We start from the raw sequence: 18097 nt of genomic DNA on the forward strand, positions 1-18097 counted from the left end.
AAATAATTTAGATAGCTGTTGTAAATACACTAATTTAATTTGCTCGATTTTTTTGTTGAATTTATAAAAAAATATATTTTCCTGCTCTGGTTTGGCTTATTTTATTGTTTTTTTGCGCACTATAAATTTTTTTTCTGTTTCTGATAATTGAGTTAATTAATTAATTGATTAATTTCTGATAATTGATAATTAATTGATTAATTATTTGCAGTGAACGGATTTCAATGTTTTGAATACGTAAATTTAGTTTTCAGATTTTTTCATTGCGTGTTGGCTCAGTTTTTGCCTAAACGGCAAAGACTGTATAGTGAAGCTGAGTTGTTTTCTACTCTAATTTTAAAGTTTTAAGTATTTGCAAAATTTAGGAAGATAATTTTTCATATTTTTTTTTGCAATTGCGTATAGCCGCTTTATTTTTGTTTTTAGCTTTTAGTAGCCGCTGTCAGCCTCTCATTGGCCATTATTTAAGCTTGCCTTTTTTACGCTTTACGGTACGATCACATTTTTTTTTGTACATCAGACAACTTTCACGCGTTATTTCACCTCGCTCAATTCTACTGTACAGGTTTTAATTTCGCTCATTGAATTACGCAGTATAGTTAATATAGTGGAGGTTGAAAGAGCAAAATCAGAAGAAATAGGGATGAAACGTTGAGTCAAAGTGTATTAGGTTTTCAACCTTCATTAAAATGAATGCTAGCTGGCTTTAGTATTAAGCTTGTTAGCGTTCAGTTTGAGTTGTATGACCTGTTTTTTTAAAATCTAACAGCAATAGCGGAACAAATTAGAACACTTTTTCACTCTGTCAACTTGTCTTTTTAATAGCCGCCCTCATCTTCTCAGCCGGCCATTATTGCGCTCCTATTTTTTTTTTACTTCGTCGAACTTTTTTTCGCTTTACCATTTTGCCGCTTTTTCGACATTTTGCGTGAAATCTTTTAGACTTCTCCAGGCTAGTTTTACTCTTCTGTCATTCTGCTCAAAGTGCTTTTAAACAGCAGCTGCTCAGCAAAGTAATTCAAATTGAAGAGAGTCAGTATAAAAAAAATCAAAGTCAGAAATAGAAACGGTAATTGAACTTTGTTCTCATAAGTTTCAGTTACTACCTATAATGCTTATTGGTATTGATACTAGAACCTGTAGCCTCTCACTGAGAGACAGGAGTATGTTCAATTACGAAATGACATCAAAATTAATCGCACTTAACATGTTTTTATACAAAAATCAATTTTTTGATATTTTCTTTTCTTTCAATCCCAATAGAGTTATGGGAATCAACGGCGGCTATTTTCCGGCAATATGCCGGGTATGTTTTGGATTTTGCCTGTTTTTGTAGTTTTTTGTTATTTTTTATTTTGTCTTGTAAATGATAGGTATCAATGGCTCTTTTGAGGCATGTTAAAATTAATTGGGTATGTTTTTAATTGCTTCCTAACGATGTTTGAAGCAATTATTGTAAACATGCGTGTCTTCCATTCAAAATTTTTGTGCTTGAATATTCTGACTTCTTTAGTGACCTTTTTACACCTAAGTTCTTCATTTCTGAGTGATCTAAGTTGCTGTTTTTCAGAAATAAAGTTTGTTAGTTGAAGCGAGTGCTAAATCTAATAGGCCGCCTACCTTGAGGTCCGGGATTGAACCCCCGCTGGGAAGTTTTTTGCACACATAAAACATTTCTAAGCTACGCCCCCTCTAAATTAAATTACCCCCGTCTGTCGTTCGAGAGCAAGTCATCCGCCGGTATCTGTTCATGTATCTGTTTCAATCTCCATGTGCGTCAAGCGGGTTAACGGTAGCTATTGGCCGGCAATTTGTCGGTTATGTTTTGGTTCTTTACAGAGTTTAGACTCGTTTATAGCCGCATTTTTGGTAGCACCTGCTCTCTTCTCATCTGCCGTTTGAGCTCTTTATTTCAGATTGTTTGTTTTACTCTTGATTTCATTTCGTAGAATGTGCAGGAATAAATTTGATCTATTTATCAAAATTTAATGTTAGAAATAAAATGGGGCCAGGCCTGTCTTTGGTTTAAATTAAGTTTTGAATTTGAGTTTCAATCTGTATCATTTGTCTTTTTCCTGATAATATTAATTTTTGCCGGTGGGTGTTTTTTTCATCAAACGTTTATCCAACCAGTGTTTTATACAATCAGATAAGTTTTTGAAATGCTATGATACCACAGCTGAGAAAGTGTTTTTTTATAACCTCGAAGCTATTATTGGCCTTCTCTTGGTTTTTTATTTCTTCGTCAAGATTTTTGTTATGACAATATGACGTCACAAGTACTTCAGTCCTGCTCTTTGTTGATTCGCTCATGAAATTTAACATCTCAGTGCTTAATGAAAAGAATCATTTTCTTTTTCGTCGTATTTTTTTTACTTTCTGAGACTGCAGATCTACATAGCTAACTCTTTTCTGGCAATCTGCCTTATATTTTTCTGGTTATTTGCTGTTTTGGACATACAATTTTCGAAATCCAATTATTGTTTGATGATTATCCGCCTTTTGCTTTCCTAAAGTCTCTTGGATACGTGGGGGATAACGGTGACCTCTATTTTTGAGCACACACTTTTGGTGAATTTTTGGACCAGACAGTTGGGCCAGTTTTGGAATGTTAACTTATAGTATATTTCCAATCATACAATACTTTGCGGATCAAATTTTCCCAGTTAACTTGCTTTGGTTACATGGAGGGTTTAAATTTTGTGTTCTAAAGATTTAAGGTTTACTTCTGTTTGTGATTTGTCTATGCTTTCTGTTTTTATTCACTTTTTTGTCTCGATAATGCCCAGGCTGCATTTTTGCTTTTGATGCAAAGTTTTAGACATCAAATTCTTTAGATCGCTATGGTGGGGCAAAAAATTGTTTCGCCTTGATTTTTTCTTTGCTTCTGGCTTCAGTAGTGTTTATTTTGGTGTTACTGAAACTCATTTTGTTGCTCAGGTTTTCCTTCTTTTGCTCAACAAAAATATAGATCCGAAATTAGTGCTCAGTTTATCTGGGGATTTTCCCGCTGGTTTTGATAGTTTGTTCTCGGCACTTCTCTCGACACTTCGAATCACTTCACAAATTCTTTCAACGTTTTTCAAATTTCGCAAGGTTTTTGTTGTGACCAAGTGATGTCATGCTCACTTCAAATCTGTTTTTCTTTCATACATTCAACCAAATTTGACAGATTTGTATGTGATGTCATTTTTCACTTTTGATGGAGCTTCTATGACGTCCAATTTTAGAATAATATACAATAGGTTGTCAAACTCGAATTTAAAACAGGCGGGCAAGATATCTTATTTTGAGTTTCCCATTTTTCATTTCATGTGAAAATCACGAAGGTTTATCGTAGTTGCTATCCGGCAATCTTTATTTGCGTGAAGTGGTCCCTGGTTGTATATTTGAAGATTTTTGTGTTCTTTTTACTGTTTTAAATCTTGAAAAACCATTCAATTGAACATTAAAACGGATAATGTGAACCCACGCTTTTAAATAACCAATATGTGAAAGTTGATAATACATGCAAATATCTTGGCATTCGTTTGGAATCAAAGCTAACTTTTAAAACTAACATCTCCCATGTCGTAAAAAAATCTTAGCAAGCTGTGTGGAATTATTTCAAAGCTCAGACAGCATGTTCCTTGAAGTAAATTTTTAAACTTTTACAATACAAATGTAAATTAAATAATTCAATATGACATACTTGTCTACGAGTGTTGCAGTTACTCTTCGCTCTTTCCCATTTTTCCCAATTACAAAAGAAAACTTTGAAAATAATACAGTTCCGAAAAAAGCGGGACAGTTGCATTGACTTGTTTAAACAATACAATACTCTGTTTAAGAATTGCATTTATTTTAATTGCTCAAGCTTCAATTGGAAATCATCATTGTATTTAGTTGTTTTGGTTCGAAAACAAATGAGGATTTTAATATACGAAATAGTACATTGAAGTTGCTTAATATTCCGTTTTAAAAAAATTAAAATTGTGAGAAATTCAGTTTAATTTAGAGCTTCTGTTCTATATAATAAGCTTAGATTAATAGGAGTGTAACCTGATAATGTAAAAAATGTCTCTAGGAACAACTTTTCTGACATTTTTCTGACATTCTGAACTTGTTGACTTTGTTAATGGCACTCTCCAAACAATCGATCTTCCTTAATTTTGTGTTATGTTCAGCCATGTTTACTACTATCTTGTGTTGTGCAAAGTTTATTTTTGTCTTGTGCTACCAATATTAGAGGGTGATCTGAAAAGAGGAACTTGATGTTCTGTTGGTCATCCATTCTTTTTTTTATACGAAAAAGCTAAATAAATCTATCTATCTATCTATCTATTCGATAATATTAGAGTTCAACTTTTAGTGAAATTTTTTTAAAATTATTTCTCGATTTACAGAGACATTGTTTTCACTAATATCTCTGTAAATCGAGAAAAAATAGTTGTAAAAATTTCACTAAAAGTTGAACAAAAATAGAGCTTTTGCTAATTGTTTCTGTTATCCTTCTACGGTGGCTCTCATTTGTTTTATACACAGAATGTCTCGGGTCCAGTGATTTGAAAGTTTAAGTAACTTCGGGCTCTTTTATTTAAATTGGTTTTCAGGACTTGTTCTGCTTTGTTCATTTCGTGATTTTTCATCGAGATTTCGTGACATATCATGAAAATTGTGTTAGGCCTACGTTCATGCAACTGATTACTTCTTTATTAAACATGACTAATCTTCTCGAAGCCAATTTTCCTGCCTCTCAAAAATTAAACTAGATTCATATTGAGGAGTTGAGGTCAAACAACAATATACCACTCTAATTGAAGGTTATTTGAGGGCAGCTTTAAGAAATAACACGATACTAAATAAGGTTAACACATCACAGAAAAATTGAGACTTAAAATTTTTCTCTTTCTTAGTTGCTTAGATCTTACTTCTCTATCGGTATTTGTCTACAAAGCTATCGCAGCTATTTTCTGGCCTTTATCCAGCTACATTCTTTTGTCAATTCTGCGTTGAAAGTGAGATCATTGAGGAGGGTCTAATTATTATTCAACCTAGGGAGTGCAGCATACAAAAAGGTAGGTTTATTTGTTTTGAAAATCAGAAACTTTTTTTGCTGCAAATGTAACATCAATCTGACCGGCGGAAACTTTTTGAGCCAATAGGACTCGCGTTTTCCAATCGGTAGTGGTCGAATTTTGGTAGAGTATGACTCAAGAGTGGAGTCAATATGTGGCTTTTAATCGGCAATTTAACGGCTGTTTGTTTTTTAATTCAGCTGTGACATTTAAGTATAGTAAGCTCAGCCTTTTTTCAATAAGTATTATTAATAGCCGCTCGCTCTCAGCCTCTCAACGGCTTTTGTTTAGTCGCTCTTCTTTTTTTTAAAAAAATTCGCTTTACCTTTTGATTACGTTTTGTTTTTACCTAAGTCTCAATTTTCGCGATTGACTTCTGACTTACATCATTCACTGTTTCAACTGAATGGATCTTAAATTCTTTCGCGCATTCAATTACGCAATGTGGTGAAAATTGTAAATGGTGAAAGATAAAAATCAAAAGAGACGGGATAAACTGATGAAGCCATGTTAATAAGTTTTTACAATTAGGTTATTAATGTTCATTAGAGTGTTTGCTAGCTGACATTGGTATTAAGCTTATTGGCTTTCAGTTTTGAAACTGAATTAAGTATAGTTCTAGAATCCAACTGAAACTGAGCGACAATTTAGAGCACTTTTTGACACTCACTGTAGAGATTGGAAAATTTTTTGTCAATTTATCTCTTTTCCTTTTCAGTTTCAATCCCGATGTGCAGCAGGCGCGTTAACGGCGGCTATTTTCCTACAACCTATGCTTATAATCTAATTCTACTGAGTTTTCGAACTCCTGCTAATTGCGATGTTTTTTCTGATTCTGTGTTAGTTGTTCATAAACGAGCATTGATTTCAATAACTAATTGTCATTTTCTATGGTTTGATTTTGTTAGATTTTTCAGTATTTTCACTCTTTCACAGCCAAAGCCCCTTTTGAAGTTCAATTTCTAGGTTAAATCACCTCTGGTCCTAGCGGAATTGGTGCTTATGCTGGACGTCTGCGTTCCAGCAGCTTGTTCATTCATTCAATTACTTACTGAATTTTGTGCTGGACGTCAATATTCAATCTTTGAGTTAGGCTTACGTTCATGCGACTGAATACTTCTTTGTTAAACATGACTTTGTTAAACATCTCCTTTTCGAAGCGAATTTTCATGCCTCTCGAGGATTATACTAGATTAATACTGAGGAGTTGAGGTCAAATAACAATCTATCACTCTAATTGAAGATTAATTTAGGACAGCTTCTAGGAATAACACGATGCTATAAAAGGTTAACTCGTCAGAGCAAAGTTGAGTCATAAAAATTTTCTCTTTTTTAGTTGCTTGGATCTTATTTCTTTATCGGTATTTTTCAACGAAGCTATCGCAGCTATTTTCTGGCCTTTATCCAGTTAAGTTTTTTGTTTATCCCGCTACATTTTCTTCTGTCAATTCTGCGTTGACAGTGAGATCATAGAGGAGGGTCTAATTATTATTCAACCTAGGGAGAGCAGCATACAAAACGGAAGGCTTATGTTTTGAAAATAAGATGCTATTTTTTGTTGCAAATCAAGCATCAATCTGACCGCCGAAAATTTTTGAGACAATAAGACTCGCGTTTTCTTATCGATAGTGATCGAATTTTGGTATAGTATGCCTTAGGAGTGGATTCAATATGTGGCTTTTAATCGGCAATTTAACGGCTATTTGTTTTTTAATTTAAGTTTATTACATTTCAGTATAGTAAGCTCTGCCATTTTTCAATAAATGTTGATAATAACCGCTGTCAGCCTCTCAAAGAAAGCTGTTATTTAGTCGACCTCCTTTTTTCAATTCAAAGAATTTGATTTGTATTGGAGCGCTGTTTTTTTTTAGATATGTTCACACATTTTCATGATTAATGAAGTCAAATTGGAGTAGTGATAATGGTCACGCCGAAACAGGAAATGGAGCGAGTGGCTTTGCGGTGTGAATTGTTTCCCTCTAATTTTAAAGTAGAGTGAGAAAACGGTGTTTGAACAAAAATTCGCTTTCTCGCTAGTGATTTTTTGTTCACATGCGGCAATTTCACTTCGCTTTTTACTGTTTTTTCGATTTTTTGGATGAGATTTTTTCTAAATGGTGTTCTTAAGCCTTTCATAGTTCATTTTAGATCCAGTTTTTTTTTGTTGAACCAAATTTGCATTTCTCGCTAGTGGTTTTTTGTACACATGCGGCATTTTGACATTGATTTTCTGTTTTTTAGTTTTTTGATCTGATTTTTTTGGAATAGGTTTTTCCAACTCACTCTAGGTTCTAGGTCTAGTTTTTCTGCAGTCAATGAAAATTCCTTGAATTGTACGTCAGGACTTGTCCTGCTATGTTTTTAAATTCGCTAACCTTTTGATTACGTTTTTCGTTTTACATAAGTCACGATTTTCACGTTCGACTTCTGACTTAATTATTCACTGTTTCAACTGAATGGATCTTAAATTATTTCGCGCATTCAATTACGCAATGTGGTGAAAACTGTTAATGTTAAAAGATCAAATACAAAAGAGACGGGATAGATCGATGAAGCACTGTTATTAAGTCATTGACAATTAGGTTATCAAGGTTCATTCGAGTATTTGCTAGCTGACATTGGTATTAAGCTTATTGGCTTTCAGTTTTGAAACAGAATTAAGTATAGTTCGAGAATCTAACTGAAACTGCGCGCCAAATTAGAACACATTTTCACACTGAAATTAGAAAAATTTTGGTCAATTTATCTCTTTGGCTTGTCTGTTTCAATCCCGATGTGCAGCAGGTACGTCAACTGGGGCTATTTTCCTACAATCTATGTTTACAAACTAATTTTACTGAATTATCGAATTCATGCTAATTGCGATATTACAGTTTCTGATCCTGTGTTTTTTGTTCATAAACTAGCATTGATTTGAATAACTAATCGTTAGTTTTTATAGTTTTATTTTGTTAGAATTTTCACTATTTTCATTCTTTCGAAGCAAAAGCACTTCTGAAATTCAATTTCTAGGTTAAATCACCTCTGGGTCCTAGCGGAATTGGTGCTTATGCTGGACGTCGTCGTTCGAGCAGTTTGGGTGAGGAAGTCACGGAGCAGACAAGTGTGTTGCAAAACTTCCCTGCCTTCAAACATGACTTTCAGTCTAGAATATGGTTCACATACAGGAAAGATTTCCCTCCTCTTCCAGAAACTAAGGGTGAGTTGCTCATTGCAATTTAGAGTCATGGTACGTATAATGAGGAAGAATTGACTATATCTTTACATTAGAGAGCATAAAAGAATGTTTGAATTTCAGTTTCCTTCGAAATTGGCGTAGTTAATGTCAATTTTGAGACTATTCTGCAAATGAGCGATCAAATCTGTGAGACATTTTGTAGACCTTTAATTACAGTATAATAACAGATATAATAACAATACACCAACTTGTATTGCACTTCCTTTTACGGATTGTCATTGCGAAACCAGGTAGAACTTTCTATGTTACTATAACATGTAGTCCATTGAACATATCCGGACCATTATCAAAGAAGACCCCTAGTTACGTTTGCTCAGGAACTTCTGACACTGGCTGGGGCTGTATGCTGAGAAGTGGACAGATGATGCTAGGCCAGGCACTTGTGCTGCATTTGTTGAGAAGGGACTGGAGATTTGAAGGACCTCTTAGTACCCAAAAGTGAGTATCCGTTGAACAAACTTAACTAATGGAATTTCATAAGTCGACATTCAGATGTACAAAATTTTGAACATTATTTGGATCTGGTATGTTTTCTCGTTGTCAGCTGCATTATTCTAAATTATACATTTAAGTATTTTTTCAGAAACTATATATTAAAAAAGGTAGTTTTTAGTGCACCGAAATGATGTATAGTTCTAAAGTAAAAAAAATATTTGTTTCATTGACACGTAATTTGAAGGATACAGTGATTGAATTTAAAGCAATCATGGAATGATGAAAGATAGAAAATTTTGTCAAAATTTGATTTTGCACTTGCACTCTTCAAATGCTCTGGAAGATGTATCTTTTATACACATCTCGTGGGATATGCTTTAAAACATGATAACTTAAAACATGAAAACTTGATATTATGAGAATCTGTTTGAAAAATTTCCTGTGATAGAATAGATTTAATAGCTTTCAACTGGCATGATAATAAAACTGATTGCGGATACAGAACAATTGCGTTAAGAAAAATTCATGTTTACATTTCTAAGATTTCATCAAAAACAATCACAGTGCTTATTTTCTACAGACGTGCCTAATGTTGCAAAGCGCATCTGATTGTTAAATTAGAGGTGATGTCATGTTTCATCAAATATCTTCCAGGACGCTTTCAATCATTCAAGGATAACAAATTTGAGCGAAAAAATTAATCTGTATTTGTACAAACGTTTCTTTTCTTGATTTGAACAAAATTTGTGGAAATCTGCTATTAAAATGATGAAGTATTAGATTGATGAAGTGAATGATGAAGTGTTAGTTTATTCTAGCCACCGTAAGCTGACCGTAGCTATATTGAGGTGCTCTTGGTTTTTTTGTTTCGTCGACTGAAGCTCTTTTTCGTTTTACTTTTGTTCTAACACACTTTTGCTTGACTTTTTCAGCTTGACTTTTTATGCTTGATTTCTTGGTTTTTGCATGACCTAGAACCGCGAGATTTCTGCAATCATATGTCACTAAAACAAAACAGATTGTGAAATAAAAGGTTACAAGGGTCTGATAACCGAGTGGTTAATACTTCGGATTCTTACGCTGGGAGTTGGGTTTCCAACCTCTGTATCAGCAAAGCTTTTGAGTGGCGGCGAAAACTTTTTCTAACTCATTTATATATGTTTTAATCTGTATTTTACGCACGCAAGTGTATTTCGCAGCTATTCTGGCAGTCTGCCGGCTGTTTTATTTTATTGCTGACATGAAAGAAGTGGTTGACAAAACGATTTAATGAAATTTGCACAATTTCAGGCCAGTTGTTTTTGCAGATTTGTTTCCTTGTGTAATCTAAGCATTGCAAAAATAATTGAGAACGTGCTGTATTTCAATGTCTTATTTTTTGTTGTGAACCATTCATTTTTTGTTGACATTAAGAAGACGATGTTTGATTTAATTGCTCTCAAATAAATTTTGTCGCAACTGTATCAGTCTTGTGGTCTTTTTATTTGCTCTCAAACAAAGTTTCATGCATATATTGTAAACATGTGTATCTTTTTAATGCAAAATTTCGCTTGACCTCTTTCTTCTAGACGGTTTTTTCGATTTCACTCGGAGTGACTTTTTAAGCTTGATTTTTGGAGTGATTTGATTTGCGAGCATTCAGAAATCAAGTTGTCATTGAAATGAAGCAAATTGTGAGCGAAGCCAGTGCATAGCCTGTGTAGCGCACTGGGTGATGTTACTGACCCGACTCCTAACCTCGAGTTCGCGGTTTTGAACCCCTCACTAGGTTTTTGCACCATAGAAGTTTTTCTTTCCTCGCCAGTCGTACGAGAGCAATTCTTCCGACATCAGTTTGTTTTCAAGCGATTTGTTGCTTGACCGGGTTTTCCGTCTGATCATTTTGACTTTTTGTCCTTAAAAATTGGGTGAACAAGTGACATCCGGTGAAGATTAAGCTCTCTTATAGCCTGTCGGCTTACAAAAATCCCAAGTATGCGATTCACCGAAACTGTTTTGACATAAATTTATTGCCTAAAAGGTGGTTCGACCTCCTCTGATTTCAGCCCTCCCCACTTTGCCCCTAACCCCGCTTAAACCATCTCCCAATCCTCACACCTGCACATCGTTCAACCCGCAACCCAGCACACTCAACCCCCAGCCCAATCCCCCGTGCGCTATCCCATCCCCGTGCGCCCCCTCGCAGCACTAGCCTCACGCCTTTTCAATTAAGCTAAAGCTAGCATCCTTAAGCTGTAGCTAGCTACTGAAGAAGCCAACCGCTCGCTATTCGTTTGAGAGCAATTCGCCTGACGTCAGTCTTAACAATGAAATGCTGTACAAGAATTGTTTTTCACGGTGTCTGCTGACAAGCCTCACAATGTTGATATCACAAAAGTTTGCATTATTGCATTAAGACAGAGGATCTTTTGTTCTGTGATCTAGCAAAAAGAAAACTAATAAGAGAAACTTTCTACAACCTTGCAAATTTTTAACTTAAGTAATTTTTTAGCTATTATTTTTAAGACTTCAATTTTTTAAAGTTAAACTGGAAATCAATGTTGCTATGTAAAGCTTTTCTTTAGCCTTTTCGCTCGTTAAGAACTGTATGGGATAAACCTAAAATTACCGAAAAACACCACTTATGGGAAATCTTATCTTTATTTTTTAATCACTTCCCAATAGTTTTGATATGAAGCTGTAGAAGTCCTGTTATTTTGCATTTGATTTCTGCAATCAACTAACATCAAACATTAATATCAGTATGTTATCAAGATTGTCTGAAAAATATGGCACAGAATAAAATACAAACAAAATTTCATCAACAGCACTTTTGTATAAGTTTCTTTTTCGAACAGCATAATTTTTACTGTATCATTTTCATAAAGCAATTGGTTGTTGTAACTTTCTCACATTTCCGCATGTTTTTTTTCAAGCAGACTACTAAAAGCGAATTTGTATACAGTTTGTGGTTGACTGGCCCATGTATCATGGTTTGATTATGTTTAGACACGATAGTTTAGGATAGCTCAGGCTCCTGATTGCTCAGGATAAAGTAGAGGTTAAATTTATTTTAAATTTAATGTTTATAATATGAAGGTTGGAACATTGTGCGAACGCAGATTGCCCATTCTCCCTCTTGTTATTAAAAATCTTGCAGCCTTCAAAATATCAAAATCTTTTTTAAATTAGGATACCACATAGCAACTTCTATCGCGTCGAGACGTATTATATGTGCCAATTCATTGCGTGAGGCGTGAGGTCATTTGAGTGACAAATTGTCTATGATACATATCTTACCTCACTCAAAAGTAAGCTAATTGTGAACAAAAATAGATGGTTGCAGTTAATAGATCTATTGGCTCAGTTTTAATTGATCAAATGAGATTAAAAACCTGCGAGAATCTGTGTCACTGAAAAATCTTTGAAGTGACACAGATTCTCGTATTTTGTCGTTATCGAACACTCGTTTTAAAACTGTTGAGCGGCATTTGTGACTTTTATTGGGTAATCTACCGTGTTCGATAATTGCAGATATAAACTGGCAACTTTGCAGCTTTTGCACGGCTATCTGTCTGTTCTTTAACGTAATATGCTTCCAAAAAGGAACTGTAAATTGATGGTGATCATAGCAGGTCTGGGGGAATCCTTGTCTTGGTTTCCTGGATCTGCTTCGGTAGCTAGCCAATTTGGTTTTGGGGTAATAAATTTGTAAATATAGAATGATATTCCTTTAAAAAAAACCTTTGGAAAGCAAAAATGCGCAGTAGATGAGCTAATTTATGTGTTCAGCATTGACCAGAGGTAAGAGTTGTGACTCAAATTGATATCTGCCCTTTTAATACTGACTGACTGTAGCTATATTTGTCTTGTGTCTTATTTCAGTGTTGTTTTAAATGAGCTATTGATTATCAATGTTATGTGGATCTTCAGACATTTGAGTTTTCTGTTTGCTGAGCAGTTATTTCATGATTGATTAATTGCTTTATGTTGAAAATCTGCCCGGAATTAGATTCAATCAAAGCAGAATTAAAATCTTTTTGAGACATGGCTTGTTTCGTGAAGCTTAGCGAGAAATGGCAGATTGAACTCTAATTAGGTGTTATTGTTCCCATCAGCTACTCGATTTTATTGGCATGGCAATTTTGGCAGATCAACATTTTCTGCTTAAATGAGTAGACAAAAAATTGAAATTAGTCCAAAATTTTATACCTCACCTTTGCGCTGTAAAACTTAAGTTGAATTTGATTTAGTTTAAAGTCAAAGGACCTGGGTCGTGTGATATAGTTCCCTGATAAAGGGCTTCTGCGGCGTGAATTTTATCGAGCCTTATTAATTTATCGCTGATTTTACGTAGTTTTTAGCTGTGCCGATAACTTTTTCAACTTATATCTGTATCTATTTCTATCTGTATTATACGGCACGCAAATCTATTTTGCAATCTGTCGGCTATGTTTTGAATGTTTGTGATGAACCGTAGAAAATAAGTGAACTTAAATTTTTCCACATTTTTCAAAAAGGTTAATAATTTCTGAATGATATTTGTATTATCAAATCGCTCAAATCGTTCAAAATTGAGCACAACAAGAATTAATATGTCAAGTAAAGTTTCGGATCAACTGTCGTTTCAGGCTAAGCGCAAGTGCTCAAAGAATTTTTAATCACACAGAATCTTTGATTTTATTCTTTTGTTGTAAATGGTGTGTAACAAAGTCCTATACTGCTTTCGTTGAATCAAGCAGCTTTTTCGAGGCCGTTTTGTCACATTAATATATTCAAGAATGCAGTGGCACCGGAAAAGTTTTTAAATCGTCTGTCAAATTTTTGTCTTTTTCTGGCTCAGTAAAAAATCATGCTGGTAGTTTCTGTACTTTTTCGGCATGATCAAGTCTGAGCACAACAGAAGATAAGTCAAGCAAATTCTCGAATTAACTATGGGAAAGGTTTCGGGCTAAACGTACGTGCTCAATTTTTAATCAAAAGAATCTTTGATAATCTTTATTGCAAATGGTATATAATAAAGTCATACTGTTTTCATTGAATCAAGCAGTTTTTTAGAGGCCATTTTTCATTAGTATGATCAGGAAAGTAGTACCGCCAGAAAATTTAATTAGTCCGTCAGTTTTTTGTCTTTCTCGCTCTAAAAAGTTTTTCTGTGGATTTTTCTTCAAGTGCTTTTCATTGAATCATTTGGGTGCGTTTTCTGACAATTCAAGCCAATGAAGTTAACTCGTTCTCTCGAGGGTTCAAAGTGAAAAGAAATGAACAGATTTATAATTGCTTTAAGTTTAATACGAATATAATACGAATTAAGTTTGAATCAATTATAAACGTTGATCTCAATGCAAAGTTTTAGCTTGGCCGTTTTTGCGCTTTCGGGTCTAGAACATTCTGTGACGTCTTCATTGGCATTTTCACAAGTTATCCGTATTTGAGCGTTAGTCGCTCAACTTTTTTCCTGAAATTTAGGCGTCCGTGTTTTTTTTTTTGGTTTTTAATCTTGTCATTTTTTTCTATTTTTACTATATCCGGAATCTTTTGAGGCACAAGAAAGCTACATTGCGTATTACGAGGAAGAACATGAACCCGAGAAAATTTGAAGAATTGGTTAACATAAGCTTTTTAAGCTTTGAATTCTTTCTTTTGATTTCTTGTCTCAAGTTTGAATATATCTTTTTCTGCTTTTCAACAAATTTGTATAATCCAAGCTTTCAATTACTTTCAAACGAAATGTGAAGCAGCTATATTTATCATGCGGGTAGTTTTTTTAATCGTTCCTACCAACTCTTCGTCTGATCGCTGCTCGCGTCTAACAATTTTTTCGCCCTCAGAAACGGGATGAACCGTTAGAGCGTGGACGGCATTAAGGGATTGAGCAGCCCTCTGAGAGCTTGAAGCATTATTAGTCTTCTCTAAGCAACTGATTTGTCGAAATTTTTTGTGTGAAGGGCGGTACATAATACTCCCATAGCCTCCCTTAGCCGAAGCTAGGTACTGACAAAGCCAACCTCGCCAGTCGTTTGAAAACAAATCGCGCGACTTTAGTTATTTATGTATAATAATATAGTTAAATAATAAAGCAACTAAAGATTCCCCGCCACTCAAACAATAGAGACACTTATCTTTTTACACTTCTATTTCAGATTTTCTCACGTTTCCCTTTCTGCTGCATGAAAAATTATACTTTGTTAATAAAGATCAAAATTAGCCTCTAATTGGTACGAAATCACGTTTTTCTTTTTCTCTAAGATGGGTAGACAAAAATTAAAATTTGGCTACTGAATAAAGAGAAGGCCGGCCTCGCATATATATCCCCCTATTTTTTAATTTCTCTCAGACGAACTTTGTAGCAATTATATTAATCCTGTCGGTCTTTTCATGAGATTTTTGCAACCTCCCCCTCTCCCCCTGTGTTTAGCTACTGGCGGACAACTGTTCGCTGAAAATACGCAAATTTATACTAATTTGTACAATTTTTTCACGATTTTTGTAAATTTTCAAGTTTTTTCGGGTTTTATCAGTCCTAGGTGTCAAGAAAACTCATCTAGGGTTTAATAATAGGTTACTGCATAGTTTCTAGTGGTAATAGAATGGTTTCAACTTTTTAACATCACGAATTTTAGCAAATTTTTTGACATTTTTTTTTCGTGATTCAGATCTTTCCAGACCCAGGGGCCAGAAAGTCTCCTTAGGGGATTGATTTTAAGTTACTGAGAAATTTTTAGTGGCCTTGTAATAGTTTTCAACTTTTAAATATCACAAATTTTGGCAGTTCGAAAATTTTTATTTTTTTTAGTTGTTTTAGTCAAGGAACCTACACTAGGTTTTGACAATAGGTTACTTTATAGTTTCTAGATGTAATGGAATGTCTTTCAAGATTTTGACATCACGAATTTTAGCATTTTTTTTTACAAAACTTGCAATTTTTTTTATATTATAGTCCTTATTCAAGAACTTTTTGAGCCTCAGAGAGGTCAGAAAACCTCCGTTAGGGTTTAATGATAACTTACTGGAAAGTTTTTGTTGGTCATGGATTAGTTTTCAACTTTTTAGTATCACAAATTTTAGTAAGTTTTTGATAAAACTTGCATTTTCATGCGATTTTTGCAACCCCCCCCCCCCCCCACTCTCCCCCTGTGTCTAGCTACCGGCGTACAACTGCTCGCTAAAAATACGCAAATTTATACTAATTTGTACAGTTCAAGATATTTGTTAATTTTAAAGATTTTTCGGGTAGCATCAGCCGTAGGTGTCAAGGAAACTAATCTAGGATTTAATAATAGGTTACTGCATAGTTTCTAGTGGTAATGGAATGGTTTCAACTTTTTAACTTCACGAATTCTACTTTTTTTTTGACAAGTTGTGCAATTTTTTGACATTTAGTTTTCGTTATTCAGATCTTTCCAGACCCAGGGACCAGAAAGTCTCCTTAAGGGTTTGATTTTAAGTTACTGACAAATTTTTAATGGCGTTGTTATAGTTTTCAACTTAAATCACAAATTAAAGATCACAAGTTAAATTTAAATATCACAAATTTAAGCAGTTTTTTGATAAAACTTGCTTTTTTAATTTTTTTGAAAATTTTGGTTGTTTTTTAGGTTTTCCAGCCAGCCTCAAGCACCCGAGAATCTCCTCTAGGGTTTGATATTTTGTTATTGCATAGTTTCCAGATTTAATGGAATGTTTTCCAAGATTGTAACCGCCACGAAATTTAGCATATTTTTAACAAAACTTGCTATTTTTTTGACATTTTTGTCATTTTTCTTGGTTTTTTCAGTGTCAGGGGTCAGAAAACATCCTTAAGGGTTTCATCATAATGTACGGGAAAATTTTTCTTTGCCATGGAATAATTTTCAAATTTAATATCACAAATGTTCGCAATTTTTTGATAAAACTTGCAATTTTGTCATTTTAGTTTTCTTCTTAATCCAAGGAGACGAAAAGGAGCAAACCAAAAAGTCTGACTGAAAAAATTGTCTGAAAATCAATTACTTTGAACTAAATGAGGTTTGCTGCTCTTCAGTTTTTTAGGCATCATTTTCAATGACTCTCAAACGATTGTAGCAGTTATGTTAGTCTTGTTGTTCTTTCTTTGCGATTTTTCACTTGATCGTTTTTTCGTCTGACCTATTTGTTTTTTCGTCCTTAAAACGGGATAAACAGTTAGCGCCCAGCGGGCATTAAGTTTCATTGGAGGCTCTTAGCCGCGTTTAGTAGTCCTTCAAGTGCTTATTGTAGTGAAGCTACAGGGAAGGCCTCAGTTTATGGTTAAAAGGTCATTTTGAGCCCAAAATTTTGTAATTTTTCGTGTTTTCTTCGTTAATTTGAGTTTTTTTGTTTGAGCAGTCTGAAATTGAGGTTGGTCAAAATTGATTAAGTTATTTTGCAAGACAAAAGTACTTTTTGTGACCATTTTAAGAGCTATTGGTTTTTGTACTCCAAACAAAACACGCAAATTTATACTAATTTTCACAATGAATTTTTTTGAAAATTTTCAACATTTTTTGAGTTTTTTTGGTCCTAGATGTCAAGGAACCTTCTCTAGGTTTTGACAATAGGTTACTTTATAGTTTCTAGATGTAATAGAATGTCTTTCAAGATTTTAGCATCACAAATTTTAGCGATTTTTTTTTTACAAAGCTTGCTATTTTTTTTTAAATTAGTCCTTGTTCAGGAATTTTTTGAGCCTCAGAGGTCAGAAAAACTCCGTTAGTGTTCAATGATAAGTTACTGGAAAATTTTTGTTGGTCATGGATTAGTTTTCAATTTTTTAGTATCACAAATTTTAGTATGTTTTTGATAAAACTTGCATTTTTCATGCGATTTTTGCAAACCCCCCCCCCACTCTTCCCCTTTGTCTAGCTACCGACGTGCAACTGCTCGCTAAAAATACGCAAATTTGTACTAATTTGTACAGTTCAAGATATTTGTGATTTTTAAAGATTTTTCGGGTTTTATCAGCCGTAGGTGTCAAGAAAACTCATCTAGGATTTAATAATAGGTTACTGCATAGTTTCCAGTGGTAATGGAATGGTTTCAACTTTTTAACTTCACGAATTCTACCTTTTTTTGACAAATTGTGCAATTTTTTGACATTTAGTTTTCGTTATTCAGATCTTTCCAGACCCAGGGACCAGAAAGTCTCCTTAAGGGATTGATTTTAAGTTACTGACAAATTTTTATTGGCGTTGTAATAATTTTCAACTTAAATCACAAATTAAATATCACAAATTAAATTTAAATATCACAAATCTAGGCAGTTTTTTTGATAAAACTTGCTCTTTTAATTTTTTGAGAATTCTTGTTGTTTTTTAGGTTTTCCAGCCAGCCTCAAGAACCCGAGAACCTCCTCTAGGGTTTGATATTATGTTATTGCATAGTTTCCAGA

At 34.1% G+C, this 18097-nt stretch overlaps 1 protein-coding gene across 1 annotated transcript in view; it reads left to right on the plus strand.

The window, feature by feature from the left end:
• The window catches only part of LOC142337532 (uncharacterized), a 54797-nt gene that overhangs the window by 25511 nt on the left and 11189 nt on the right, over positions 1-18097 (plus strand). The window contains exons 6-7 of the mRNA XM_075386826.1: positions 8070-8256; positions 8613-8733. Of these exons, the coding sequence (XP_075242941.1) occupies positions 8070-8256; positions 8613-8733 (308 nt within the window). The remainder of the gene's footprint in view (positions 1-8069; positions 8257-8612; positions 8734-18097) is intronic.

Source organism: Convolutriloba macropyga, chromosome 4 (assembly GCF_964194025.1).
Source record: "Convolutriloba macropyga chromosome 4, txConMacr16.3, whole genome shotgun sequence".
Classification (NCBI taxonomy): Eukaryota; Metazoa; Xenacoelomorpha; order Acoela; family Convolutidae; genus Convolutriloba; species Convolutriloba macropyga.